At 60.7% G+C, this 24,911-nt stretch overlaps 2 protein-coding genes across 3 annotated transcripts in view; one reads left to right on the top strand and one right to left on the bottom strand.

Annotated features, from left to right (window-relative positions):
- The window catches only part of STAB1 (stabilin 1), a 29,596-nt gene extending 13,939 nt beyond the window's left edge, over positions 1 to 15,657 (top strand). The window contains exons 22-69 of the mRNA XM_025377898.1: positions 489 to 600; positions 1,070 to 1,256; positions 1,342 to 1,435; positions 1,548 to 1,706; positions 2,849 to 2,944; positions 3,542 to 3,637; positions 3,796 to 3,843; positions 4,028 to 4,158; positions 4,332 to 4,443; positions 4,918 to 4,995; positions 5,084 to 5,182; positions 5,316 to 5,414; positions 5,565 to 5,696; positions 5,901 to 6,029; positions 6,190 to 6,246; positions 6,623 to 6,706; positions 7,237 to 7,432; positions 7,550 to 7,645; positions 7,736 to 7,781; positions 7,883 to 7,959; positions 8,177 to 8,302; positions 8,508 to 8,581; positions 8,737 to 8,811; positions 9,068 to 9,190; positions 9,499 to 9,546; positions 9,723 to 9,800; positions 9,910 to 10,056; positions 10,433 to 10,573; positions 10,674 to 10,733; positions 11,113 to 11,289; positions 11,373 to 11,459; positions 11,568 to 11,717; positions 11,807 to 11,863; positions 11,969 to 12,170; positions 12,525 to 12,674; positions 12,760 to 12,864; positions 13,008 to 13,115; positions 13,201 to 13,394; positions 13,494 to 13,638; positions 13,718 to 13,851; positions 13,938 to 14,103; positions 14,188 to 14,297; positions 14,385 to 14,504; positions 14,590 to 14,739; positions 14,815 to 14,919; positions 15,028 to 15,174; positions 15,257 to 15,370; positions 15,449 to 15,657. Of these exons, the coding sequence (XP_025233683.1) occupies positions 489 to 600; positions 1,070 to 1,256; positions 1,342 to 1,435; positions 1,548 to 1,706; positions 2,849 to 2,944; positions 3,542 to 3,637; positions 3,796 to 3,843; positions 4,028 to 4,158; positions 4,332 to 4,443; positions 4,918 to 4,995; positions 5,084 to 5,182; positions 5,316 to 5,414; positions 5,565 to 5,696; positions 5,901 to 6,029; positions 6,190 to 6,246; positions 6,623 to 6,706; positions 7,237 to 7,432; positions 7,550 to 7,645; positions 7,736 to 7,781; positions 7,883 to 7,959; positions 8,177 to 8,302; positions 8,508 to 8,581; positions 8,737 to 8,811; positions 9,068 to 9,190; positions 9,499 to 9,546; positions 9,723 to 9,800; positions 9,910 to 10,056; positions 10,433 to 10,573; positions 10,674 to 10,733; positions 11,113 to 11,289; positions 11,373 to 11,459; positions 11,568 to 11,717; positions 11,807 to 11,863; positions 11,969 to 12,170; positions 12,525 to 12,674; positions 12,760 to 12,864; positions 13,008 to 13,115; positions 13,201 to 13,394; positions 13,494 to 13,638; positions 13,718 to 13,851; positions 13,938 to 14,103; positions 14,188 to 14,297; positions 14,385 to 14,504; positions 14,590 to 14,739; positions 14,815 to 14,919; positions 15,028 to 15,174; positions 15,257 to 15,370; positions 15,449 to 15,505 (5,478 nt within the window). The 3' untranslated portion in view covers positions 15,506 to 15,657. The remainder of the gene's footprint in view (positions 1 to 488; positions 601 to 1,069; positions 1,257 to 1,341; positions 1,436 to 1,547; positions 1,707 to 2,848; positions 2,945 to 3,541; positions 3,638 to 3,795; positions 3,844 to 4,027; positions 4,159 to 4,331; positions 4,444 to 4,917; positions 4,996 to 5,083; positions 5,183 to 5,315; positions 5,415 to 5,564; positions 5,697 to 5,900; positions 6,030 to 6,189; positions 6,247 to 6,622; positions 6,707 to 7,236; positions 7,433 to 7,549; positions 7,646 to 7,735; positions 7,782 to 7,882; positions 7,960 to 8,176; positions 8,303 to 8,507; positions 8,582 to 8,736; positions 8,812 to 9,067; positions 9,191 to 9,498; positions 9,547 to 9,722; positions 9,801 to 9,909; positions 10,057 to 10,432; positions 10,574 to 10,673; positions 10,734 to 11,112; positions 11,290 to 11,372; positions 11,460 to 11,567; positions 11,718 to 11,806; positions 11,864 to 11,968; positions 12,171 to 12,524; positions 12,675 to 12,759; positions 12,865 to 13,007; positions 13,116 to 13,200; positions 13,395 to 13,493; positions 13,639 to 13,717; positions 13,852 to 13,937; positions 14,104 to 14,187; positions 14,298 to 14,384; positions 14,505 to 14,589; positions 14,740 to 14,814; positions 14,920 to 15,027; positions 15,175 to 15,256; positions 15,371 to 15,448) is intronic.
- On the bottom strand, positions 15,518 to 24,859 carry NT5DC2 (5'-nucleotidase domain containing 2). Of its 2 annotated transcripts, XM_025377901.1 has the most exons (14): positions 24,590 to 24,859; positions 20,283 to 20,467; positions 19,995 to 20,069; positions 19,771 to 19,826; positions 19,580 to 19,673; positions 19,317 to 19,445; positions 19,147 to 19,207; positions 18,963 to 19,065; positions 18,751 to 18,852; positions 18,428 to 18,509; positions 16,367 to 16,453; positions 16,125 to 16,265; positions 15,979 to 16,043; positions 15,518 to 15,893 (listed from the first exon to the last, which is right to left on the bottom strand). In XM_025377901.1, the coding sequence occupies exons 1-14, from the start codon at positions 24,819 to 24,821 to the stop codon at positions 15,632 to 15,634; spliced, it is 1,674 nt and encodes a 557-aa protein (XP_025233686.1). In that variant the 5' UTR covers positions 24,822 to 24,859; the 3' UTR covers positions 15,518 to 15,631. The 2 variants fall into 2 exon arrangements, with proteins under 2 accessions (XP_025233686.1, XP_025233687.1); XM_025377902.1 differs by lacking the exon at positions 19,995 to 20,069 and having other exon boundaries at positions 15,536 to 15,893; positions 24,590 to 24,830.
- Between the last annotated feature and the right edge of the window lie 52 nt (positions 24,860 to 24,911).

Here is a 24,911-nt window from a genome sequence, read left to right as displayed (position 1 = left end):
AAAATCACTTGAACCTGGGAGGTGGAGGTTGCAGTGAGCCAAGATTGCCCCACTGCACTCCAGCCTGGGCAACAGAGTGAGATTCCATCTCAAAATAATAATAATAATAATAATAATAATAATAATAACAACAATAGATAAGATAGATTTTCTTTGGCATTTATTTCCAAAAAGGCTACTTGGCAGTAGTTTTCTTTTGTGTTCTGTTTTTACCACTTTGTAACATCAGGGTTACTTTAGCACCTGGCTATAGAACACAGGAGTTATGTGTTTCCGAATTGAGCAAATGTCATTCATAAAACCTCCAGGGCCAGGTGCCTTTTAGGGGATAGGTCTTTGGTGGCATCAGTGATTTTGAAGATCCCTTCCAGGATGAGCTCTCATGGGTAGCAAGAGCTCAGAGCCAGCCCATGAAAGGAGGGGGTGTTGGGAGAAGGGATGTAGAGTCCCTTTCCCATGACTGATCCTGCCTCCTGCTCACTCTGTAGTGCAGTGATGGGATCCAGGGCAACGGGGCCTGCCTCTGCTTCCCAGACTACAAGGGCATCGCCTGCCACATCTGCTCCAACCCAAACAAGCATGGAGATCAGTGCCAGGAAGGTGGGTGGTTCTGGCTCAGGCCATCTCCTAGGGAGAAAAAAGGTCTGGTTAGAAACGGGTCTGGGGGCTCTCAAGAAGGGAAATGAAGCCCCAGGAGGAGGGATGAAAGCCAGGGGGGAGTGGAGGAAGATTTGAGAACAGAAAGGAGATGCTGTCTGCTTCACCCATGCCAGGAAAGGAACTGTGGCTTAATTTAAAATATGTGGGACTTAGGCCAGACACACTGAAGAACTTCCTGATGGTGGTGTTGGGATCAGGACAACTAGAATGGGATAATTGAAAGCTCAGAATGCCCCCCTTCACATTTCATCTGCCTGCCCATTGAGTCTGAGATAACCTCTGATTTTTCCTCCCTGAAGTCAAATCTGTACTGGCTGCCCCACTCCCTATATCCCCCAAATCCATCCTGGCTCCCGGCCAGCCCTGCCTCCTGCTTCTCAGTTTCCCTGCTCCCATCTACTCCCTACAGACTGCGGCTGTGTCCACGGTCTCTGCGACAACCGCCCAGGCAGTGGGGGGGTGTGCCAGCAGGGCACGTGTGCCCCCGGCTTCAGCGGCCGGTTCTGCAACGAGTCCATGGGGGACTGTGGGCCCACAGGGCTGGCCCAGCACTGCCACCTGCATGCCCGCTGTGTTAGCCAGGAGGGTGTTGCCAGGTGAGGACTCACATCTTCTGTCTGCTCCACCTGTGACCTTTCGCACCTGAGGCTCACTGGAGCCCCCTCCTTTACCCACCCCCAGATGTCGCTGTCTTGATGGCTTTGAGGGTGATGGCTTCTCCTGCACACCCAGCAACCCCTGCTCCCACCCGGACCGCGGCGGCTGCTCAGAGAATGTCAGTCCCCTTGCTCCTTCCCTGGAGTTCTGACCCAGAGGCAGGAGGTGGGATGCCCTAGCCCTCTGCCTACATTCCTGTGTCCCTGAGTTATCTGTCCTGGCTCTCACAGGCTGAGTGTGTCCCTGGGTCCCTGGGCTCCCACCACTGCACATGCCACAAAGGCTGGAGTGGGGATGGCCGCGTCTGTGTGGCTATTGATGAGTGTGAACTGGACGTGAGAGGTGGCTGCCACGCCGATGCCCTCTGCAGCTACGTGGGCCCTGGGCAGGTGAGGTGCAGCAGAGAAGGGGCGGGAGCCTTGGTTCTGGGGGACTCTCTCCCTGCCCCATCTGACTCCCAGAATGCAGAGTCAGGTGCTCAGGGTCTGGAACCTCAGGTGCAGATGAGAACCCAGTGCTGACATGCTGAGTAGTGGCATCTGGGATTCACTCCTTCATCCATCCGCTCATTACTTTCCCAGGTGTTATCAGGCACTTGTTCCATGCTAGTCCCTGTTCTAGACATAGGGAATACGACACTGAGCAAAGCAGGAAGAGCCCCTGCCCATGGGAGTGACCTCCCCAAAACTTTAGCCTCATGGAAATCCAGCCCCAGAACTTTGCAGTGTCTGAATCTAGTCACCGGAGCTCAGAACCTGGAGCCTTCCATGCGGAGCATTTTGGGACTGGTGAACCAGTGTTCAGACAGGCATTGAAGACTGTCTAACGTGCCAAGTGGGAGGCCAGGCCTGGCTGGTCAGGGTCAGCCTCTGCATGGCCAGGCCTGTGGGGCTCCCTGTCCTCCCAACTCCAAGGTGGCCTCTGGGCACCAGCCCGTGGGGCCTTAGCAGTAAGAACTGATAGGTGTAACAGCTGGAGCTCCAAACCCCATTAGGGCCTTAATTCAGAACAGAGGTGTTGAATGCGCCAGTGAGATGCCCCCAACGGGCAAACAAGGGCACCTAAGATCTGAGGGGTCTCACTGGTCACTCACCTGCAATGTACACAAGCCCAGGGGCACTGGCATTTGGTTGGGGGACCAGAGCAGCTGAGTAGAGTGGCAGGGGTGGAGGTGGGATCTGAGCCACTATCCTGGGGCCAGCCTTGGCAGATGCCTACCCACTTGCCACAAACTGTTAGCCTCAATGGCCCTGGCAGGGTCCCAGGCTCCAAGTGTAGGGGCACCAAGTGTCCACAGATGCTTCTCTGCCAATACTCTCACCTCCGTGGACTCATCCTGAGAGCCAGTCTCCCCTTAGGGCCTCTGTCTCCCCATCTGGAGCACAGATCTCCGAGAGTAGGGCTGGGAGAAGTTCCTCTGGGCTCTGGACAGGCCTCCCCGGGGGCAGTGCCCAGAGAGAGCCAAGTAATGGAGGAAGAAAGGGTTGGATGCTCATCATGAGACAAGGCTGTCTGTTCCTAACCTCTCCAGAGCCGATGCACCTGCAAGCTGGGTTTTGCCGGGGACGGCTACCAGTGCAGCCCCATCGACCCCTGCCGGGCAGGCAATGGTGGCTGCCACGGCCTGGTAAGGGAGTGCAAGGCTCAGAGTCCTGGGGAGGCTTTCTGGGGTGGGCCTAGGCTGCAGCTCTCTCCCTCCCTCCCCATCTCTGGGTGTCTCTCTGTATACTGTCAGGATTAAGATCTTTCTAAACTTCAAATTCAACCATGTCACTCCTGTCCCACTTCACCTGCCCCTGCCCAGCCTCCTCTCTCTGTTCCACTCCTGCCCCGCTTCCATTGTCCTTGGCTGCGCTGAGATCTTCACTGTCCCCTGCCCTTGCTCCACCCTACCACACCCCTGCCTCTGCGAGCTGCACCTGGGCCTGGCTAGCTCCTTCTGCTCTCAGCTCTGGCTCCAGAGGATACAGGGCCTCCTGGGTGCTCCCACAGCCCTGAGCTCCCTCGTATCCACCTGGCGTGGGTAATGCTCGTGTCAAATGCCCAGTAATCCTGGGGAGCAGGGCTAGGCACACCGAAGGAGTGCCACCAACACAGACTGGGTGGCTGCAGAGCAAGGGGCAGGGGCTGGGGCTGGGTGGCTGGACAGGCAGAGAGATGGGGGAGGGAGGGACCCAGCTGCCATCTGGGTCTGAATGGAGGCCCTTTCTCACTCCCACCCCAGGCTACCTGCCGGGCAGTGGGGGGAGGTCAGCGGGTCTGCACGTGCCCCCCTGGCTTTGGGGGTGATGGCTTCAGCTGTTATGGAGACATCTTCCGGGTAAGGGGTGCTCAGACTTGTTTTCTGTCTTCCCTGTGCTTGGGGAGGAGCCCTCTCCGGCACCTCAGGTGGGAAAGGGGCACTGCTCAGGATCCGTGGTGGGGAAGGGCTTGAATTTGCCCTTGGTCCTGTGACCTCAGCCTTTTCCCTTCCCTTAGGAGCTGGAGGCAAATGCCCACTTCTCCATCTTCTACCAGTGGTTTAAGGTAGGACAGGGCAGAATGCTGGGGTTGAGGGTTTAAATCCAGGAGGCCTGCCTGGATGGAGGGGTGCCATATAACATCTCCAAGAGTGGGAGGTTGGGGGCAGGCCTGGAGCCTAGAGCAGGGAATCTGAAGATGATGGCTGCCTTCCTCACTCCTCCTGCCCCTACTCTCGGTGTGCATGCAGAGTGCCGACATCACGCTTCCTGCCGATGGCCGAGTCACAGCCCTGGTGCCCTCCGAGGCTGCCGTCCGTCAGCTGAACCCTGAGGAGCGAGCTTTCTGGTTGCAGCCAAGGATGCTGCCGAGCCTGGTCAGGTGGGGCCGCCATTGCCAGGCTGTGGGAGGGGGCTTCCTTGTGGGACCCAGCCCCTCTCTAGCGAGTCCTCAGCCTGGCAGGCACTCACCCCTTGGGGTGGGCCCAGTCCCAAAGGTCTCTGTAAGTTACACTAACCTGATTCCATGACCCCCCCCAAACTGTGCCCTGTCAGGGCCCATTTTCTCCAGGGTGCACTCTTCGAGGAGGAGCTGGCCCGGCTGGGTGGGCAGGAAGTGGCCACCCTGAACCCCACCACACGCTGGGAGATTCGCAACATTAGTGGGGTATGTGGTGAACTCTGGGCAGAAAAGGGGACAGGTGGGGCATGGAAGGGAGCCTGAGTGGCTACAGGCTGTCCCACATCAGGGGCCCCATGGGATGAGATTGGGGTCCCCTCACCCTGCCCAGAGCCGGGCTCAAAGGATGTGCTCAGGATGCATTGCTGATCGGCACTGAGTCTCTGGGCCAGGAGTGACTGCCTGCAGGGGCTGTCTGTCCATCTGAGTCTGCACATGGACAAGCGCCCCTCTCACCACGGACCCTGGGGAGAGTCTGTGTGCCCAGCTGGTGGATCCTGAGTCTGACTCAGGATCAGAGTCAGTTCCTGGGAGGAGCTTCTGTGCAGGACCCAGCTCATGGGCCAGCCTGTGGACCACCTGTGGGTGCCTGTGTGCCCAGCAGTCTCTCTGTTGGGGCTGTCCCACCTTTAAGGGTCTATCTGCGCCCACCTGTGGCTAAGCTCTGCTGCTGCCTTCCAGAGGGTCTGGGTGCAGAATGCCAGCGTGGATGTGGCTGACCTCCTTGCCACCAACGGTGTCCTACACATCCTCAGCCAGGTACAGCAGGAGGAGGGTGTGTGCAGGGAACCTCGCAGGCAGGCCGTGAAGCAATGACACGCTGACCAGGCCCTGTGCTCTGTACCAGGTCTTACTGCCCTCCCGAGGGGATGTGCCCGGTGGGCAGGGGTTGCTGCAGCAGCTGGACTTGGTGCCTGCCTTCAGCCTCTTCCGGGAGTTGCTGCAGGTAAGGAAGGCTGGCAAGAGGGGACATGCCTGCTCAGGGGACACTGTGCCCCAGGTCCAGAGGAAGCTGGTTGGCTCCCAGTGTCAGGACTGACAACTAATATGCCCATCCCTGACCTCCACCCCATCCCTAGCGCCATAGGTTGGTGTCCCAGATTGAGGCTGCCACTGCCTACACCATCTTTGTGCCCACCAACCGCTCCCTGGAGGCTCAGGGCAACAGCAGCCACCTGGTGAGGCCATGGGGCTGGGGCAATGGCGGGGAGGGCAAAGGCACAGAGGGCGAGCCTCCCATCCCACCATGAAGGGACACGGTGGGTGCGGCATGTTGTCCAGGGCACTTGTTATCCTGGAGTCCCCTGACTTCGCTCCTTCTCTCCCAGGACGCAGACACAGTGCGGCACCATGTGGTCCTGGGGGAGGCCCTCTCCATGGAAACCTTGCGGAAGGGTGGACACCGCAACTCCCTCCTGGGCCCTGCCCACTGGATCGTCTTCTACAACCACAGTGGCCAGGTTTGGGGGTCAGGGAGCAAGGAGACCCTAGCCTGGGCCCCTATCCCTGAAGATCCCTTCCCTTTGGAGTGTCCCCAGCTGTGAGCCTCCAACCTCCAACCTCTGCTCCAGGGACGCCCCCGGCCCTGGAGTACCGCCTGACCTTATAGCCCTGCCAGGTGAGGGTGGTGGGTGGGTGGATTCAGCCTCCATCCCTCTCCCCAGCCTGAGGTGAACCATGTGCCACTGGAAGGTCCCATGCTGGAGGCCCCTGGCCGCTCGCTGATTGGTCTGTCAGGGGTCCTGACGGTGGGCTCAAGTCGCTGCCTGCATAGCCACGCTGAGGCCCTGAGGGTGAGAGGCTGGGGCCAGAGGAAGGCCGGCACCGGAGTTCAGAGCTGGGAGCTGCTGGCTGGCCTGACTGGTGGGGAGGAGCGCATGGGTCAGCCTGTCCTGGAGGAAGGGCAGGGATCCAGGCCTGGACTGCCTGATGCCCCACCTTTTTTCCCTCTAGGAGAAATGTGTAAACTGCACCAGGAAATTCCGCTGCACTCAGGGCTTCCAGCTGCAGGTGAGACTGGGCTTAGCGTAGCTCTGTCCCTGCGTTGCCTGCCCTCACTTCTTCCAAGGTGCCCAATCCCCTCACCCTCCAGCCCAACTTTGTTTGGCCCAGGCCTCCAGGCACAGGGAACTGGGTGGCTGACATCCCCATAGAGGCCTGGAGGGCTGGCATGGCTCTACTGAGGGGAGATTCCCTCAGACTTGCGGCCCGAGGCTTGGATCCTGTCTGCCCTCTCCCATCGGTCTGCCTGTCTTGGTCCCTCTCTGACCCTTCTGCTGTTCTGCTCATCTGCCTGACACTGTAGTCCATCTGTCTGTCTCCCCATTCATTGCGCTGCCCCTGCCTGAGCCACTGGCTGACCCCTTCTGCCTGTCGCCATTTCCAGGACACACCCAGGAAGAGCTGTGTCTACCGATCTGGCTTCTCCTTCTCCCGGGGCTGCTCTTACACATGTGCCAAGAAGATCCAGGTTTGCCCTGAAGCCCCCCCAAAGCCTGTCAGGAGAGAAGGAGGTGGGAGTGGGTGGGGCCCAGGGGGGAGCCCAGTTTGGATCTTAAGGGCAGAAACTGGGCTGGGACTAGGGTGAGGCCAGAACCCAGAAGAAGGAGAGGGGAGAGAGGGCTGAAGTCAGAGGGCTACTGTTTGTCCCTGTGTCAACTCCCCTGGGGGAGGGAGTGGAGACCGGGAGAGGAAGAAAGGGCAGTCTGGAGCTGGCTCTGTCAGCCAAACCCCAGAGGCAGCAACTGGGCCTGGCTCGGCCCCTCACTGTGGGATCTGGGTGCAGCCCTTCCTTGCTTGAGCCTCAGTTTCCCCACCCTGCCAGAGGGAGGGTTTTAGGAGGCATCTCTGTGTCTCTTTTGGCTCTGAGTTGCTCGTCCCTGGGTCTGGGGTTCTGAGGGGCTTTGCTCCGTGGCTCTGTGGCCCCGAGATGCCCCCGTTCCCCTTCCCCCGACACCTTGCTGGGCCTCTCTCCCTCTCTTCCACCCCCAACACTGACAGGTGCCAGACTGCTGTCCTGGTTTCTTTGGTACGCTGTGTGAGCCATGCCCAGGAGGCCTGGGGGGGGTGTGCTCGGGCCATGGGCAGTGCCAGGACAGGTTCCTGGGCAGTGGGGAGTGCCACTGCCATGAGGGCTTCCATGGAACGGCCTGTGAGATGTGTGAGCTGGGCCGCTACGGGCCCAACTGCACCGGAGGTGAGGACTGGGGAGGGGTGGGGGTGGGCTTCCTGGCAGCAGAGAGCAGCCTGGAGACCCCAGCCGGGACAAGATGGAGGCACTGGGAAACTCCTGTTCTCCTTTATCCCACTGCAGTATGTGACTGTGCCCATGGGCTGTGCCAGGAGGGGCTGCAAGGGGATGGAAGCTGTGTCTGTAACGTGGGCTGGCAGGGCCTCCGCTGTGACCAGAGTGAGTGGGTCCCAAGGGGGAGGGGGCAGGTGGCTCCTGAGGAGGCTGTTCCTGGGTCTGAATGACCAGAGTCATCCTCCTGCCCCCCAGAAATCACCAGTCCTCAGTGCCCTAGGAAGTGCGACCCCAATGCCAAGTGAGTAGGCCCAGCCTGAGGCAGGTGGGTGAGTGGCGGGGAGCCTGGGGGTCAAGGCACGGCTGGACAGGCATGGGCTCAGCCACTACCACCTCTCCCAGCTGCGTGCAGGACTCGGCCGGAGCCTCCATCTGCGCCTGTGCTGCAGGATACTCCGGCAATGGCGTCTTCTGTTCAGGTCCAGCCACATGGACGCCCAGAGCCCTCTCTGAACTTTTGGGGTGGCTGTCCACACAGATCCCCCTTCATTTCCTCTAGGCCCAGCCCCCCTCACTGTCCCATCTTGGGACTCACCCTTCCCTCTGACCTTTTCCTTTCTCTCATGCCCTCCCCTCCTGTCCTGCCCCTGGCCCTGTGCCTACTCCTAAGGACTCTCTGGGACCATCTCCCCCTAGAGGTGGACCCCTGTGCCCATGGCCATGGAGGCTGCTCCCCTCACGCCAACTGTACCAAGGTGGCACCTGGGCAGCGGACATGCACCTGCCAGGATGGCTACATGGGCGACGGGGAGCTGTGCCAGGGTGAGACTAGGCCCCCAACCTGGGTTGTATGTGGGGCTAGGGGTCTGGCTTCAGTGATCTGAGTCAGATTAGGAAGGGCTGAGGGGCATGTGGGACTTGTGGGGACTGGGGGTGCTGAGAGAGAAGGGGGTGGGACAGATGGTACAGAGGACAGATGAAGGCGGTCCTCTAAGGGCCACCCCCATCCCAGTGTCTCTTCCCCCAGAAATTAACAGCTGTCTCATCCACCATGGGGGCTGCCACGTTCATGCTGAGTGCATCCCCACTGGCCCCCAGCAGGTCAGCATGGCAGGGTTGGACTTGGGGGGTCATGCCATGCCCTCACAGGATGGGGCCTCCCTTCAGGGCAGGCCCGGGGAGGGGGTGACCCTTTTACACAGGGTGCTGGCCAGCTGTTGGCTCCCAGCAGCCCCACTGATCAAGACTGGGGACAGGTCTCCTGCAGCTGCCTCGAGGGTTACCGTGGGGATGGCATCCGGACCTGCGAGCTCCTGGACCCCTGCTCTAAGGTCAGGCACCTGGTCCCGCCCTCCTTCGCTGAGGAGAAGGAGAGGGGACTGAGGCAGGAACCTGCCCTCCTCACCTCCAGCAGGGTCCTAAGGGCCTCTGCAGGGTGGGCTATGCTCCCCTGAAGCTCGAGTTTGATCAGTAGCAAATGGAATCTGGGGGGCTGAGCAGGGGCCTTCATGGCCTCTTTCACAGGGCTGAGTGGGATAGAGAAGTCCTGGAAGCCACTGATACCTTCCTCTCCTGTCCCTGCCTCAGAACAATGGAGGTTGCAGCCCATATGCCACCTGCAAAAGCACAGGGGATGGCCAGAGGACGTGTACCTGCGACACAGCCAACACCGTGGGGGACGGCCTCACCTGCCGTGCCCGAGTCGGCCTGGTAATGATGCCCAAGTCAGACCCCTGATCTGGTCTTGGCTGTGCCCCATGGGCCTGACCCGTGGTCTTGGCAAAGCCCCGATTTGATCCTGATCCTGGCCCTGACCATGACACTGAGCCTGACCTCTGACTGTACCTGGGCCTGGCCCCAGCTATGACCCATGAAACCAGCCCTGACCCCAACTCAGACCCCGCGGCTTTCCTTTCCTCATGTCTGCCTTGGCTAGACCTTGGGCTGCAGGTGCTGGGACAGGCACCAGGCCCTGAATGGGGGCTGCCCCAAATCTGAGCTGACCCTCGCCCCCCCAGGAGCTCCTGAGGGATAAGCATGCCTCATTCTTCAGCCTCCGCCTCCTGGTGAGTGGCCAGCTTGGGCCTCTGTGACCTGCAAGTCCCACCCGTCTCTGGGCTTCTGTTCCCATCTGGTCAGGGGGTTGGCTGGTTTGTTCTCTCTGAGTCCAAGTCTTCCCCAGGAGATCCATGGAGGCCTCAGGCTTCTCCCCTTCCACTCACGCTGTTGCTGCCTCCCTCAGGAATACAAGGAGCTCAAGGGCGATGGGCCTTTCACCATCTTCGTGCCGCACGCAGATCTAATGAGCAACCTGTCGCAGGTATGCAGCCCCCAGAGCGACGCTGGGCAGGGCTGGGCGCTCTGGTGGTGGCCCTGCTTGGGCTGAGGCAACAGTCAGGGACCCCACTCCCCTCGCGACTCCACCCCAGGATGAGCTGGCCCGGATTCGCGCTCATCGCCAGCTGGTGTTTCGCTACCATGTGGTTGGCTGCCGGCGGCTGCGGAGCGAGGACCTGCTGGAGCAGGGGTACGCCACAGCGCTCTCGGGGCACCCACTGCGCTTCAGCGAGAGGGAGGTGAGCCCCGGCTCTGGCCTGCCCCGCCCCTGCGCGCCTGTGCCCGAGCCCCACGCAGTCACCACCCTCACCTCCCCCAACCAGGAGGGCCTCGCAGAGACAGAGCTGAGTCCAGCCCCAGACCCCGCCCGCGACCTGGTCCTGGCCCACTGCCGTGGGCCTGTCCTGCCCAGCGCCCTTGCGTCCTTCTGAGGACTGAGTCCCGCCCCCTGCCCTGACTCCGCCCCAGACCCCGCCCACCTCTTGTCCTGGTCCCGAACCCGGGACTGCCTGCACCCTAAGACTCGCCCAACCCAGGCTCCGCCCACACCTCAGGCCCTGACAGCTTCCAAGCACCCCACCCATCTGCTTTATCAGCCCTGTGCCCCGCCCCCAGGGCAGCATATACCTCAATGACTTCGCGCGTGTAGTGAGCAGCGACCATGAGGCCGTTAATGGCATCCTGCATTTCATCGACCGTGTCCTGCTGCCCCCCGACGCGCTGCATTGGGAGCCGGATGATGAACCCATCCCAAGGGTATGACAGGCAGGGGCCTGGGAGGTGGAAGGCAGGCAGCTGGGGGCCTGGGATCCTCCCTTCTCGCCTGGCCTAGCTGTTTATGAGAGCCTTTCCTCAGAGAAATGTCACTGCTGCTGCCCAGGGCTTCGGTTACAAGATCTTCAGTGGTCTCCTGAAGGTACTGCTCCCGTGTGGGCCTGTCATTGTGGACACATATGCACATGGAAGTGTGTGCAAGTGTGTATGCGTACCTGTGCGTGCATGCCCACCTGTGTGCCCACTGTCCCATGTGAGCCTGTGTGAACTCACGTGTGCACAAGCCACATCTGTGTGCATGAGCACCCCAGGGTGAGCACATGGGTGTGCTTATGTGTGCCCGCATTTCTGATAGCAGTGTGCACAGTTGAGATGTGTGCACACACATTCCTGCCTGGGATGGTCACAGATGAGAGTGGGTGAGTGTGGAGCCCCTTCCTGCTCTGTGGCATAGCTCCCTGCCTTTGCTCACTAGTCTCTGAGTGGGCTGCGACTGCCACACCTTTGCTGCACCCCACCAGGTGGCCAGCCTCCTGCCCCTGCTTCGAGAGGCATCCCATAGGCCCTTCACAATGCTGTGGCCCACAGACGCCGCCTTTCGAGCCCTGCCTCCGGATCGCCAGGCCTGGCTGTACCATGAGGACCACCGTGACAAGCTAGCAGCCATTCTGCGGGGCCACATGATCCGCAATGTCGAGGTGGGTACAGCCTCCAACTTTGGTCCTCACTGTCTGCAGCTCACCCTGCCTCTCCACCTCCAATCATGATTCCACCTGCTCAGGCCTTGGCATCTGACCTGCCCAACCTGGGCCCACTTCGAACCATGCATGGGACCCCCATCTCTTTCTCCTGCAGCCGAACGCGGCCCGTGAGTCTGGGGAGAGGGCTTGGATGAGGGGAGTAGGAGGCAGGGGCCCTGGCAGTGGAGTTGGAGTGCACCTGTGACCCCCGCATACCTCACATTCTCTCCTTGCAGGGTGAGCTCATGGTGGGTGAGGATGATGCCCGCATTGTGCAGCGGCACTTGCCCTTTGAGGGTGGCCTGGCCTATGGCATCGACCAGCTGCTGGAGCCACCTGGCCTTGGTGCTCGCTGTGACCACTTTGAGACCCGGCCCCTGCGACTGGTGAGGGAGGCCAGAGGCAGACGGGTAGAAGCCCACCCCTGTGGTGTCCGTCCATCTGACTTTGCTGTGTTGGCTTCCCTCCCTTCCAGAACACTTGCAGCATCTGTGGGCTGGAGCCACCCTGTCCTGAGGGGTCACAGGAGCAGGTACAGGGCTAGGGGCTGAGTGGGGGTGGTGGGGTGGGGGCAGGCAGAGCCCAAAGACCACCAAACTCAGAACCACCCGACTGCGGCCTGACTCCTTTGGCCCAGGGCAGCCCTGAGGCCTGCTGGCGCTTGTACCCGAAGTTCTGGACGTCCCCTCCGCTGCGCTCTTTGGGATTACACAGCGTCTGGGTCCAGCACAGCCTTTGGGCTAGGCCCCAAGGCCTGGGCAGGGGCTGCCACCGCAATTGTGTCACCACCACCTGGAAGCCCAGCTGCTGCCCTGGTCACTATGGCAGTGAGTGCCAAGGTGAGCATTGCAGACACTGTTGACTGGCTCCTCTGTTCCCCAAGAGAGCCAAGGCACAGCTCTGGCCATTGTCCCTGAGAGGGTGTTGGGGCATCCAGGGCTGGGGAGCTCTGGGTGGTGAGTAGATTTTACTAGCGGGAGTGCTGGGAGAGGCAGGGTGGGAGTGTGGACGGTGCAGAACCTGGGGAGGAGTGCTGGGGGGTCTGGATGCTCTCCAGGACACAGGCCTGGAGGGATCTTAGCAGTGTGGGGACATGGGTCGGGGACAGATGGCAGGGCTAGGCTGGAGGTACATGTATGGGGGTCCTGGTGAGAGCCCCTGGCCCCACCTCACTTCTCCTACCCCATCCCCAGCTTGCCCTGGCGGCCCCAGCAGCCCTTGTAGTGACCGTGGCATGTGCATGGACGGCATGAGTGGCAGTGGGCAGTGTCTGTGCCGTTCAGGTTTTGCTGGGACAGCCTGTGAACTCTGTGCACCGGGTGCCTTTGGGCCCCATTGTCAAGGTGGGCCGTCCCTGCCTGCCCCACGGCCCGATTCCTTTGGCCCTTGTGGGCCAATCTTTATCTTCCTGCCTGTCCCTCTCCCCAGCCTGCCGCTGCACTGTGCATGGCCGCTGTGATGAGGGCCTTGGGGGCTCTGGCTCCTGCTTCTGTGATGAAGGCTGGACTGGGTCACACTGTGAGGTGCAACTGGGTGAGTAGCCCCGTGCTTGTGCCCACCCTGCACACTTGTGTACATGTGCACACATCAGTAAAGGCACCAAGGGTGGGTGGAATGGGCAGAGGCCAGTAAGGCAACTACTAACCTGGTTCTGGGGGCTGGGCCCTCGGGGACAGAGCTGCAGCCTGTGTGTACCCCACCCTGTGCACCCAAGGCTGTGTGCCGTGCAGGCAACAGCTGCGAGTGCAGCCTGGGCTACGAAGGGGATGGCCGCGTGTGTACAGGTAAGCAGGTGGGTGGGGACATGGAGGTGGGAGGCCTCCACTCCCCTGCAGTCACTGGGTCCAACCACTGCCTCCCTGCCCTCAGTGGCAGACCTGTGCCAGGACGGGCATGGTGGCTGCAGTGAGCACGCCAACTGCAGCCAGGTAGGAACAGCGGTCACTTGTACCTGCCTGCCTGACTATGAGGGTGATGGATGGAGCTGCCGGGCCCGCAACCCCTGCACAGATGGCCACCGCGGGGGCTGCAGCGAGCATGCCGACTGCTTGAGCACCGGCCTGGTGAGCAGGTTGGGGAGCCGAGCAGCCAGGGTGGGGAGGCCTGGCAGACCTTCCGACCTCTGAGGGCGGAAGGGCGCCCACTGCTCTCCCCAACCCCAGAACACACGGCGCTGTGAGTGCCACGCAGGCTACGTAGGCGATGGACTGCAGTGTCTGGAGGAGTTGGAACCGCCTGTGGACCGCTGCCTGGGCCGGCCACCACCCTGCCACTCAGATGCCGTGTGCACTGATCTGCATTTCCAGGGTGTGTCCCCTGCCCACTCCCAGTACCCATTTCATTCCTCAGAGCTGGCCAGCTGACCATGCACCCCTCTATTCTGCAGAGAAACGGGCTGGTGTCTTCCACCTCCAGGCCACCAGCGGCCCTTATGGTCTGAACTTTTCGGAGGCTGAGGCGGCATGCAAAGCCCAGGGAGCCGTCCTTGCTTCATTCCCTCAGCTCTCTGCTGCCCAGCAGGTGTGTGGGGCCCAGAAGTTGGGGCCAAGTGTTGGGGGAGGCCTTGACTGGGTCTTGGGTCTCAGCATCCCCTCCTGTTCCTACAGCTGGGCTTCCACCTGTGCCTCATGGGCTGGCTGGCCAACGGCTCTGCTGCCCACCCTGTGGTTTTCCCTGTGGCAGACTGTGGCAATGGTCGGGTGGGCATAGTCAGCCTGGGTGCCCGCAAGAACCTCTCGGAGCGCTGGGATGCCTACTGCTTCCGCGTGCAAGGTGCGTCCACCCCACCAAACCCTACTTCCCTGGCTCTGCCCCTTCCCACCAATCCACTGTGCCACTGACCTGCCTTTCCTGCAGATGTGGCCTGCCGATGCCGAGATGGCTTCGTGGGTGATGGGATCAGCACATGCAATGGGAAGCTGTTGGATGTGCTGGCTGCCACTGCCAACTTCTCCACCTTCTATGGGGTGTGTGGGGCCCAGCCTTGGGGGTGGAGGGTGCTGGGATCCCCGAGGAGGGAGCCTGCTCACAGTTCTGTCTTTCCACCATGCCAGATGCTACTGGGCTATGCCAATGCCACCCAGCGGGGTCTCGACTTCCTGGACTTCCTGGATGATGAACTCACGTATAAGACACTCTTTGTCCCTGTCAATGAAGGCTTTGTGGACAACATGGTAACCAGCAGGGGTGTGGGCAGAGCAGAGGCCGAATTGGCCATCTCCATCTGGCCCAGGCCAACAGGCCTTGCTCTGCCCACAGACGCTGAGTGGCCCAGACTTGGAGCTGCACGCCTCCAACGCCACCCTCCTAAGTGCCAACGCCAGCCAGGGGAAGTTGCTTCCAGCCCACTCAGGCCTCAGCCTCATCATCAGTGATGCAGGCCCTGACAACAGTTCCTGGGCCCCTGTGGTGAGTCTGGCAGCTGTCCCACCCTGTTGGCCCTGGCCCTTGCTCACCATGGGCTTGACTCTGGTCTCCCTGCAGGCCCCGGGGACAGTTGTGGTTAGCCATGTCATCGTGTGGGACATCATGGCCTTCAATGGCATCATCCATGCTCTGGCCAGCCCCCTCCTGGCACCCCCACAGCCTGTAAGTTGGGGATTGGGGAGGCAGAGCCCTTCCTGGCATCCCCACAACCTGTGAGCCTGGGGAAGGTGGTGGGACAGATCCCGCCAGGTCAGTACTCTCCGTTTGTAGCAGGCAGTGCTGGCGCCCAAAGCCCCACCTGTGGCGGCAGGTGTGGGGGCTGTGCTTGCTGCTGGAGCACTGCTTGGCTTGGTGGCTGGAGCTCTCTACCTCCGTGCCCAAGGCAAGCCCACGGGCTTTGGCTTCTCTGCCTTCCAGGTAGGGCTGGGTTGGGGCTGCCATGGCGGATCCTTGGATCTCGCTCAAGGTGCCTTGCCACTCACCCCTCTGCTGCTCCCAGGCGGAAGAGGATGCTGCTGACGACTTCTCACCGTGGCAAGAAGGGACCAACCCCACCCTGGTCTCTGTCCCCAACCCTGTCTTTGGCAGTGACACCTTTTGTGAACCTTTCCATGTGAGCATGGAAGTGTGGCGGATGTGGGATGGGCCCAGGCCCCGGTCACGCCCGCCACCAACAGCCCTGCTCTCCTAGGACTCACTCCTGGAGGAGGACTTCCCTGACACCCAGAGGATCCTCACAGTCAAGTGATGAGACTGGGGCTGAAAGCAGAGGCACGCGTAGGGAGAAGACCACTTTTATTGCTTGTCTGGGTGGACGCCCAGGGTGGACAGGGCGGGAGGGGCTGGGGGCCTGTCCCAGACAATAAAGGCGCCCTCAGCGGATGTGGGCCATGTCGCCAAGGAAGGGGGTCTTCATGCAGCCAGTGCAGAGCTGGTCCATCCAGAGAGGCGCTTCGTGCTGCAGCGGCGTGCGGCGCGGGTAGAAGGTGAAGTCCACGCGGTAGTTGAGCAGGCAGCTGAGGGAGGCCATGTAGAGGTCAGAGAAGCGCACGAGGCGCCTCGAGAAGTAGGTGGGGTTGTGGAAGGTGCGGAAGATGCTGCCGAACTGCGCGTTGAACAGGGCCTTGGTGATGCACCTGGCAAGGGAGACACGATGCACTTGAGGGGTAGGCCTGGGGTGGTGGCTTGGCCGGGACTCCTGCCCTGGCCCCACCTGCTCACCTCAGCTCCTGCCGTTCTTTCATCCAGGCAGCTAGCACCTGCCTCGACTCCGCGTCCTGATAGGTCTGGGGACACAAGGTGTGCATTGGGTGCATGCACCCAGGCGGCTACTGCCCTGGCCCTCCCACAGCCACCTCGGCCCACACCTGCATGCGCTCCAGCAGCCCCGTGAGTGCTTGCTGCCACGTCAGCGAGTGCATGTACTGCTCTGTGTTGATGATGCGGATCTCACGCTCCAGCTCAGGGATGATGGCACCCGTGCGCCAGCCGTGCCGCAGCATGAGATCCTGGTGGGTGGGGCGGCGGAACTGGGCTCAGCACCAGTTGCGGGGGTGGGGGTGGGGTTTCCTGGCCCTCCCCGCCTGCAGCCCAGCTCTGCCTCCCTCACCGCCAGGTCACTATAGAGGTGGTCCCCAAAGTAGAGCACGCGGGGGCCACGCCATTCCGTCAAGCGCAGGAAGTCAAACAGGTTTCCCTAGGGAGAGGAGGGGAACGCTGCTGAGCCAAGTGTGCCTTGTCCTCCACCAGTCCTCCCTCCCAAATCCCCAGAGGCAGCCCAAATCCAGCCGGATGCCAGCTGCCCTTTCCCGTGGCCTTGCTGCTCCCTCCCTGGGCCCTGGTCCTTGTCACTTTCCCCTCCTACTTGGGAAGGGGATTCTGCCTGCCGCAGGAAGGTGCCCTATAGGCCTGGCATGGTGCCCATGCCTTGAGGCCCTGCTCCCTGTGGTCTCACACATACCCCAGACTAGGGATTGAATCCCTGTTTGTAAGGAAGAAACTGCAGGGAAGGCTCTGCAGCCCTGAAGTCCTCGCTGGCCTCCCCTGCCTCAGTGCAGAGGGACCTGGCAGACCAATGGCAGACCTCACCAGGGCCACCAGCATCTTGGAGCCGGAGAAAGATGGAGATACTTAGCCAGGCCCACATGTAACTGGGGAAGCTCACAGGGCGGCAGAAACTGAGAGGCCCAGAGCAGGAATCACTGGAGTAGTGCTGAGGCAGCAGCCACCAGGGCAGGAGTCCACACCCCAAAAGCGAGAGGAACTGACACCCAGCAAGCACAGTTCTTGGAGCAGTCTGTGCATCCAAAGCCTCAGAAGTGGAAGCGCTGGGGGAAACAGGTGGTATGGGAGAAGCCAATTGCTGAACTAAGTTCAAGTGGAGGGGCAGAGGCCCGGTCAGGCCATAGACCAAGAGAGAGAGTCTCAAGGGGCAGGAGACTGAAAGACTCCTAGTAACAGGCAGGATCCAACACACAGTGTAAGGCAGCTTCAGAATATTGGGCATAAAGAACTGCCTGAAAGCTGCCAGGGAAGAAAGTCATGTGTTTCCCATAAAGGTGCATGACCCTCTTCAGCTGACGCTGGATGCCAAGACAGGGGAGAGCAGCCCCCTCAGAGCTGATGGGACACACCTGGGCCCGAGGGCTGTGGAGAGTTTGGGTGCAGAAGGGTGGCAGGCAGAGCAGTGGGCAGGGCTGAGAGGGTGGGAGTGTTTCCTGCAGGCCAGGCCTGGGCATTGGCCACCCCCACACTGCTCCCCTGGCCAGCTGCTGGCTTCCCCCTGCCCCAGCCCCAAGGCCTTTAGAACCCCTAGCCTGAAGAAGCCCAGCTCAGCCAGGATTTCTGCATTCCAGCCAGGGCGAAACCTTAATCACGCCTGCTCATAGATACCCAGTCCCACCTCAACACCAGTCCCTCTCATTTTCCTAGCCAGGCAGGAAGGAGGAGTTTCTCTAGAGCACCCAATGAGCTGTCCCCAACCAGACTTGTTCTGGCTGCAGCAGAGTGCTCAGCCCCAAGAAATGACATCATTTATCAGGCATTTCATGATCTCTGACCATTCTTGTTTTTTGAAGACAGGGTCTCGCATTGTTGCCCAGGCTAGAGTGCAGTGGTGTGATCACAGCTCACTGCAGCCTCGAACTCCTGGGTTCAAGTGATCCTCCCACTTCAGCCTCTGGAGACCAAAGGTGCATGCCCTAATTTTTTCTATTTTTAGTAGAGACGGGGTTTTGCCATGTTGGCCAGGCTGGTCTCAAACTCCTGAGCTCAATAAGCTATCCTGTAGCCTCGGCCTCCCAAACTGCTGGGATTACAGGCATGAGCCACCGCACCTGGCCCACTGGCCATTCTGAGGGCTTTATATCACAGCTTCAGTAGAGAGTATTACACCTCTTTTGCAGACAAGGGAAGCAAGGCACAAAGGTCAGGCAACCAGGCCAGACTCCCTCTGCTGAGTAGTGGAGTTTGGAATTCAAAGCCAGGCAGCTTGACCCAGAGGTCAAGCTCTCGAGGCCACCCAGACCTGCTCCCTGCCAGCCATTGCCTGTGTGAGGCTGCTCAGGGCCGAGGAGCTGTGCTGCTTCCTCAGAGGCTGCCTCTGCACAGCCTGGAGCCCTAGCTAGGCCCCATGCCCCCACCATGTGCTGCTTCCCCAGATGGCCCTTACCTGCCGATAGATCTTGCCCTTTTCCAAGCGGGTGATCCGGTCCCACTGAAGTGAGCCCTTCTCATCGAGTTTTCTGAAAGGCCTGGGGTGCAGGTAAAGGGCTTGACTTCCAGTCTGTGGCTGGGCCATGGGCCGGGCAACCCCCATCCCTCCTTCATAAAGGCCTACCTGCTCAAGTGGACCCATGCCAGCAAGGGGGTGTTCCCACCCCAAGCACACTGGGCAGTGGACAAACGCCAGGTTGGCCTCCTGCTTCAATCCCCTCACTGTGGGGAGGCCTCTATTCCCCTTTCCTGACCCTGTGACCCCCACCATGCCCATACTTGCGCCGGTCAGTGAAGAAGCTGGGCTTGTCTGCCTGGACAATGACCACATCGAAGAGCTGGCGCCAATCGGGACCCACCATGTGCCGCATCCCCTTGTCTCTGTGCGGAGGAGGTTCCGGTGGCAAGTAGTCTGAGGGCAGCTCTGTGCCTGCCCTCCCCACCCAGAGCCCTGGCCCTGCTGTCCCTCCGTCCACAGGGGCTGGACTCACACGAAGCTGAAAGGACTGTTGGTGATGAGGAACAGCTGTTTCCCATGGGCCACCAGGCGGCTTAGGACGGCAAACGTCTCGTCCCCTCTCAGGATGTACTTCTCTAATGGGGCAGATGGGTCTGTGAGGGCCAGCTCTGCCACCTGCTCAGGCTGGCCACGGCAGGGCTTCTATCCACCCTTACCCATGTCCTGCTCGATCCACTGGTACATGAGGCCCTTCACATGCACGTCTCGGATGGCGTCCTGGGGGCGGTGGAGGACAATGAGGGTGCAGCAGGGCCCAGGCAGGCCTGTCCTGCTGTGGCTGGACTTAGCTTTCCCTGCCATCTGAGGGCAAGCCCAGCATCCTCACCGTCACATCCTTGTAGAGGTGCGCTTGGTCAAACTCCAGGCTGTGGCCCAGGAAGTAGTCCACCACGCAGGACAGCAGAGCCATCTCCGGCAGTGAGAAAATGTCCATGAACTGCTTAATGGAGGGACCCTGGGGAGGGGGCCATTGTCTCAGACACCCTTTGAGGCCCCACCCACTTCAGTGCTGGAGATGAGGGCTCCAAATCTGCCTTGGGACTTGGGCACATGTCCATGGGGCAAGTTGGCTGCTGGGATATGGAGTACCTTGCCATAGAAGCCACTCATCTGGTATAGTGGGATGTGCTGGGTGCCCCCATACAGCTCAATCACTTCCTCATCTGGCACAGGCTGGAGGCCCCTGAGCAGGCCCAAGATACCATCAGTCCAAGGTAGTCCTGAGCCAGAACAGCAGTGTAGGGTGGGGCAGGGGTGGGGTCGGGGCAGAGCCAACTGACCTGTAGGCTGTCCCCAGCTGCACATAGTGGAAGGCGTCAATCTTCATCAAAAGGCTCTGGGGGCGTCAGGGAGGCAGGACAGACGGTGAGGAGGCAGTTTCACCACGGCCCCAGGCCAGCCTCTTTCAGCCCATACCAGAACCCCAGCTGGATGGTATTAAGGGGTAATGACCATACCAAGAGGACACCAAGGAGGGAGCCCCTATACAGGTCCAGCCACTCACCTTCTGAATGTCATAGTGGAGGCCACGGATGGCAAAGCTGGGGTTGTAGTCATACTTCCGAATCCCCTCTGGGTACTGCCGGGGGAAAGCGGCCAGGCCTAAGCCAATAACCCTGCCAGACCTGCTGGCTGGTGGCCACCCCAGGCGGTCAATCCAGCCACCTGCCCAGGGCAGCGGCCAGTCAAGAGGGCCAGGGAAGCCCCACGACTCAGCCCTGAGCTTAGGCCAAGGTGGGTCTGGCTGGCCTCCACGCCCTGGGCGTGTTGGTGGCAAGGACCCCCGTCTCACCTTGTAGTGCTCGATCAGGATGTCACGGGCGGCGCTGAAGATCTCGGGGTGCAGTGCGTCTGCATACTGGGCCAGGGTGTAGTCGTAGTCAAAGCCGTAGACCTCAACGTCACGCAGGCTGATCTCGTTGTTGGCGTAGATGGCTGCTGGGTTCAGGAGACTGCAGACCTCGGGGGGCAGGAGGTCTAGAGGAAGGAGATGCAGGGAGGCAGTGATGGGGACGATGATCCCTGCGGCAGCTATGGCTCCTCAGCACTCTGTGGGGGACTAGCCCTGTGAGCCTCAGAAACACCCCACAATGGTTCCTCTTATTCCAGTGCTGCAGATGCTCAAACAGGCCCAGAGAGAAGTCACTTGCCCAGGGTCACGTGGTTAGGGTAAGGCAGAGCCCCTGGCTGGAGCTCCTCCCCATGGTTACACCTGCCTGCATTACACTATCTCCTGCAGCCCACCAGGTGTACTGAGTCTGTGATACTCCAGGCCTTCATCACTAAGCCCCATCAGACACAGGGCCATGCTAGAACCTTGGCAGCAGTCACTTAACTCCTCACTGCCTAGCCCCAGAACAGCTGCTTTTGGGATGCTCTACAGTGCAAATCCTCCCACTTGCTCAAAACCCATGCAGGAATATCACTGTCTGGGCCGCCTACAATTCAGTGGCTCCTCTGCTTCTCTCAGGGGTCCTGCCCTGCCCCCTGGCCTCATCTCTCAGCCTCCCTGGGATTATGTGTGAGGATAGCGTGTGGGCACTGAGGACTCCAACCCAGAGTGGCTGGCTCTGTATGGCCAGACTAGGGAGCTGAGGCCATGGATGCTGACTTTTCTACCTTTCCCAGAGCTGGGACTGGGGCTCAGGAACATTAGTGGGAGGGGGCGTCCCTCTGCTGATCGGGCTGCCAGCTCTGTGCACCTCCCATAGCCCAGGGAGAGTGAGGCCCCTCTAATCAGATTTCAGCTACCCGCCAGCCCATATAATGACATTTGCTGGCTCTAGCCAGGGAACATTGCTAATTACGACAGGCAGGACGTGATGTCAGGTTCTGGGCCATTATCCGGGCTGCTCCTTCTGGGGATGTGGTCGTGGCCACCCCAAGTCCCTGGCTGCTCCCAGGAGGGTGCAGTTGGCTTTGAGGCCCACAGCAGGGTGCTGAGCAGGGCACTGTGCAGCATGGGTTCTGGGGTCCCAAGGAGGCAGACGAGGCTGAGAGGCCACACGTTACCTGCCCTGGTTTCCCTGTGTGTACAATGGGGAAAGTGGAAGGGAAAGGAAAAGAAAGGAGATGTGCTAGGAAGGCCACATGCAATGAGGTCAACCAGACAAGACCATGATAGAGGGAGCTCTCATGGCTATGACTTCAGGAAGGTCACCTCACCTCTTGAGCCTCAGTTTCCTAGTTTCTAAAAGGGTAGGAAAAATTGTACCAAGTGGGGTATGGTGGCACACACCTATAGTCCTAGCTACTCAGGAGGCTGAGGCGAGAGGATTGCTTGAAACCCAGTAGTTCAAGACCAGTCTAAGCCATATAGCGATACCCTGTCTCTGTGAAAACATTTTTAAAAAGAAAAAAAATGTACCAACCTACAGAATTACTAAGAGGGTCATATGGAAGGTGCTACTCTGTGCAGCAATCTCACTCTGCACCCGCACATATACAGGATTAAATGGGTGATATGTTTCCTGAGCCTATGAGCATCCTGTCCCCAATTTCCTAGTGTCCCTCCAGAAGCAGGGGCTGCAGGGAGAAGGGAGCAGGCAGGACTAGATGCACAGGGCACTGCCTTGCAGGGACCCCAGCTGTAAGACTCCAGGGGATCCCTGTCTCAGCCACAACCCCAGTGCCGATCACAAAGCAGGAGCTGCCAGGCCAGAGGGCCAGGGAAGCCCCACAGTGTGCCTGGCAGCTGCTGCACTCAAGAGGTAGACACCTTATTGATGTGCTCTGTGCCCAGAGCACCTGCCTCAGAGGCACTCTGGGAACACAGGGTTCTATCCCCACCCCTTTCCTTTGGAGCCAAGTTCAGGGTGTGGGTGGGGGATCAGGTGTGGCTGCTTCCCCGGGCCAGTACAGAGTGGCTGCTCCAAAGATCCGTGGGTGTAGACAGGAGCCCTCACTTGGACAGTTGACTGCAACGCTCTAGGGAGCTGCTTCTGAGCCACGCCTCAAGGCCTAGGGTTCTGGTGTCACTAGGACCCTGGGCCTTGCCCTTCCCATGGCTCTGAGTTCCCAGGTACCAACTGTGACTGTGACTCTTGGTGCAGAAGACCTCGGAGGGTCTGCTTGCCAGTGCAGCCTCTTGCTGGCAGAGTCCTGGCCTTCACCTCTGCCCTTAAGGATGTTCCCAGGGGCCCAGGGGCAGACAGTCCTCCCAAGAACAAAGCAGGATGGGGAAAGAGCCACAGGGCCTGGCGGCCTGGCCTGATTTCTAGACTAGAAAATTCTTGGCTCTGGGGCGACAGCGGCCTGTTCCCTTCCATAGGTGGTGTGGGTTGGGGGGCAGCTGAGGGTGTGTCCCACCCAGCATGTCCAGCAATTGCCCTCCTTTCTCCTCAGCCCTAGCTCCCACACCTGCCCATGGTTCCAGCTCCCAGGGCCAACTGCTCCCTAGCAGCCATGACACTTGTGGATGTCTTAGAGGCTTGTCTCCTTCAATCCTCACTCTCACCCTGTGAGGCAGTCTCACTTATTCCCCCATTGTCCGGAGGAAGAAACTGTGGCTCAGGGAGGTGAAGTCACTTGCTCGAAACCACCCAGTAACAGGCACCAGGTTTGAGATCACCATTCAAGTCACCCCACCTGCATTAATCACTCTGCCTCTCAGCCTAGCCTCCCACTGTCACCACACTGAGGCCAGGCGGGTGGGGGCTGGTGGACTGAGGGACGTGCTGAGATGCTCTTAGCCCATAGGCATTAGCCCAAAGCAGACCTTTAGCCCAAAGGTGTGAAGCTGGCTCCTGTGGTGCTCACCATGGGATCTTGGTGGAAATGACTTTGCTCGTTGTATGACAAGAGGAGCTTAGAGGGCTGTGAGGCTCCAAAGATGCAGACAGGCCCAGGAGGACAATGTCCAGTAGATCCCCGTGCTCCTCCCTGAAACCTCCAAGGCAGGCCTCTCAGGATACTCACAGGGTCTTCTCCAGGCCCAGAGCAAAGACTTCATAAATAACACTGGGCAGCCTCTCCACAGACACAAACTCAACCCGGGACCTCGAGGGTGGACAGATGCCCAAGGCTTCAAAATGACCATTCCTCAGGGGCCTTTACCATTCTGCCTTCACTGGTCAAGAAGTGATTCTCAGCCACCCCACAAAGCCGGAGTGAAAACCCTTGTCTAGCCAGTTGGAATCTTCCAGACAGGGCCACTTTGTCTTATCAGACAATGAAAGCTACGTCACCCCTGGGGGTTCCTCCGGAAGCTCCCCTGCCCCACTTGGCCTGGTTCCAGTCATCACCCAACCCTGGGACAGAGAGGCCCCAGGACTGCGTTTCATGCTTGAGAGAGGGTGAGGCTTGCCTGGGGCCACCCAGCTGCTCAGTGATAGGGTCACGACCCAAACCACATCTGTCTGCTGCAGAAGCAGGGCCCCACTAGAGGCAGGAAGACAAGCAGTCAGATGTCCAGCACTCTCAGCTCTGGGGCCTCACTAGTGAGCCCTAGCCGGCCCCCTCTAAGAAGGGGCCTCAGCCTCCTCAAGCTATTTCTCAGAGGGAGAGAGCAGGGACAGGGAGGTTAAGTGCCCTTTGCAGCTCTAGTCTGGGCTACAGGGGGCGGGGGTGACTTGGTTTCTCCCAGTCTTCGCTTCCCGTGCTGAGAGGGGGCCGGACCTCCAGGGCGACATCGAGGTGTGTCTGGGAAGTCCAACCGGTGTCCCCTTTGGTCCGGCCGTCCCCAGGAGCCCGTTCCGCCCGGCGCCGCTCGCTGGCTTTGTCCACAGCACTCTCCCGCCCCAACTAAGGGCTGGCCGAGAACAAGGGGTTGGGGGTGTTTCCGCCGCGGCCTCACGTTGGGCGGGACCCCGAAGGAAGACGGCGGGGGCCCAGCACTCCGGCAGCCGCTCAAGGCGCCCCGAACTCCCCAGACCGAGCCGGGGAACAAACCTCCCGCCCGCCCCCGGGCGTCGGGGAGCCCCAGAGGCCCCCGGGATGAACGGCCGGAACTTCTCGCGAAAAGCAGCCTGGCCCTTGGGCTCCGCGGCCCCGGCGAGCCCCACTGGGTGCTTCCCCGGAGGAGCGGCGCCCTGGGGCTCGGTCCGTCAGTCAGTCCACGCGGAAGACACCCTGGCGCACGTCCCGCCCCAGCTCACCCACCGTGCACCAGTCTCCTCATGTCCTGGTAGCGAGCCCATAGGTGCGCGCTGAGGTCGGCGCCGCCTGCGGGTGTCTGGGCGGGCGCGGAGCGCGGGGCGCCGGGGCAGTGGGCGCCGGGACCCGGGGGGCCGCAGCCAGGGCAGGAGGGCGAGGACGAGGCAGTTCGCGGCCCGCCGTGGCCTCCGCACAGCAGCCAGCGCCGAGCGACCGCCCGCAGCCCCGCACCCGCCATGCCCACCGCGCGCCGCCGGCGCCCGCCACCCGCCGCCCGCCGCCCGCCGCCCGCGCTGCCCTGGCCCGCCCGCCGCCCTCCGACTGCGCG

Source organism: Theropithecus gelada, chromosome 2, assembly GCF_003255815.1.
Source record: "Theropithecus gelada isolate Dixy chromosome 2, Tgel_1.0, whole genome shotgun sequence".
NCBI classification, from domain to species: Eukaryota; Metazoa; Chordata; class Mammalia; order Primates; family Cercopithecidae; genus Theropithecus; species Theropithecus gelada.
The sequence above is the reverse complement of the archived record's forward strand: the minus strand, read 5'-3'. Positions and strand labels throughout refer to the sequence as shown.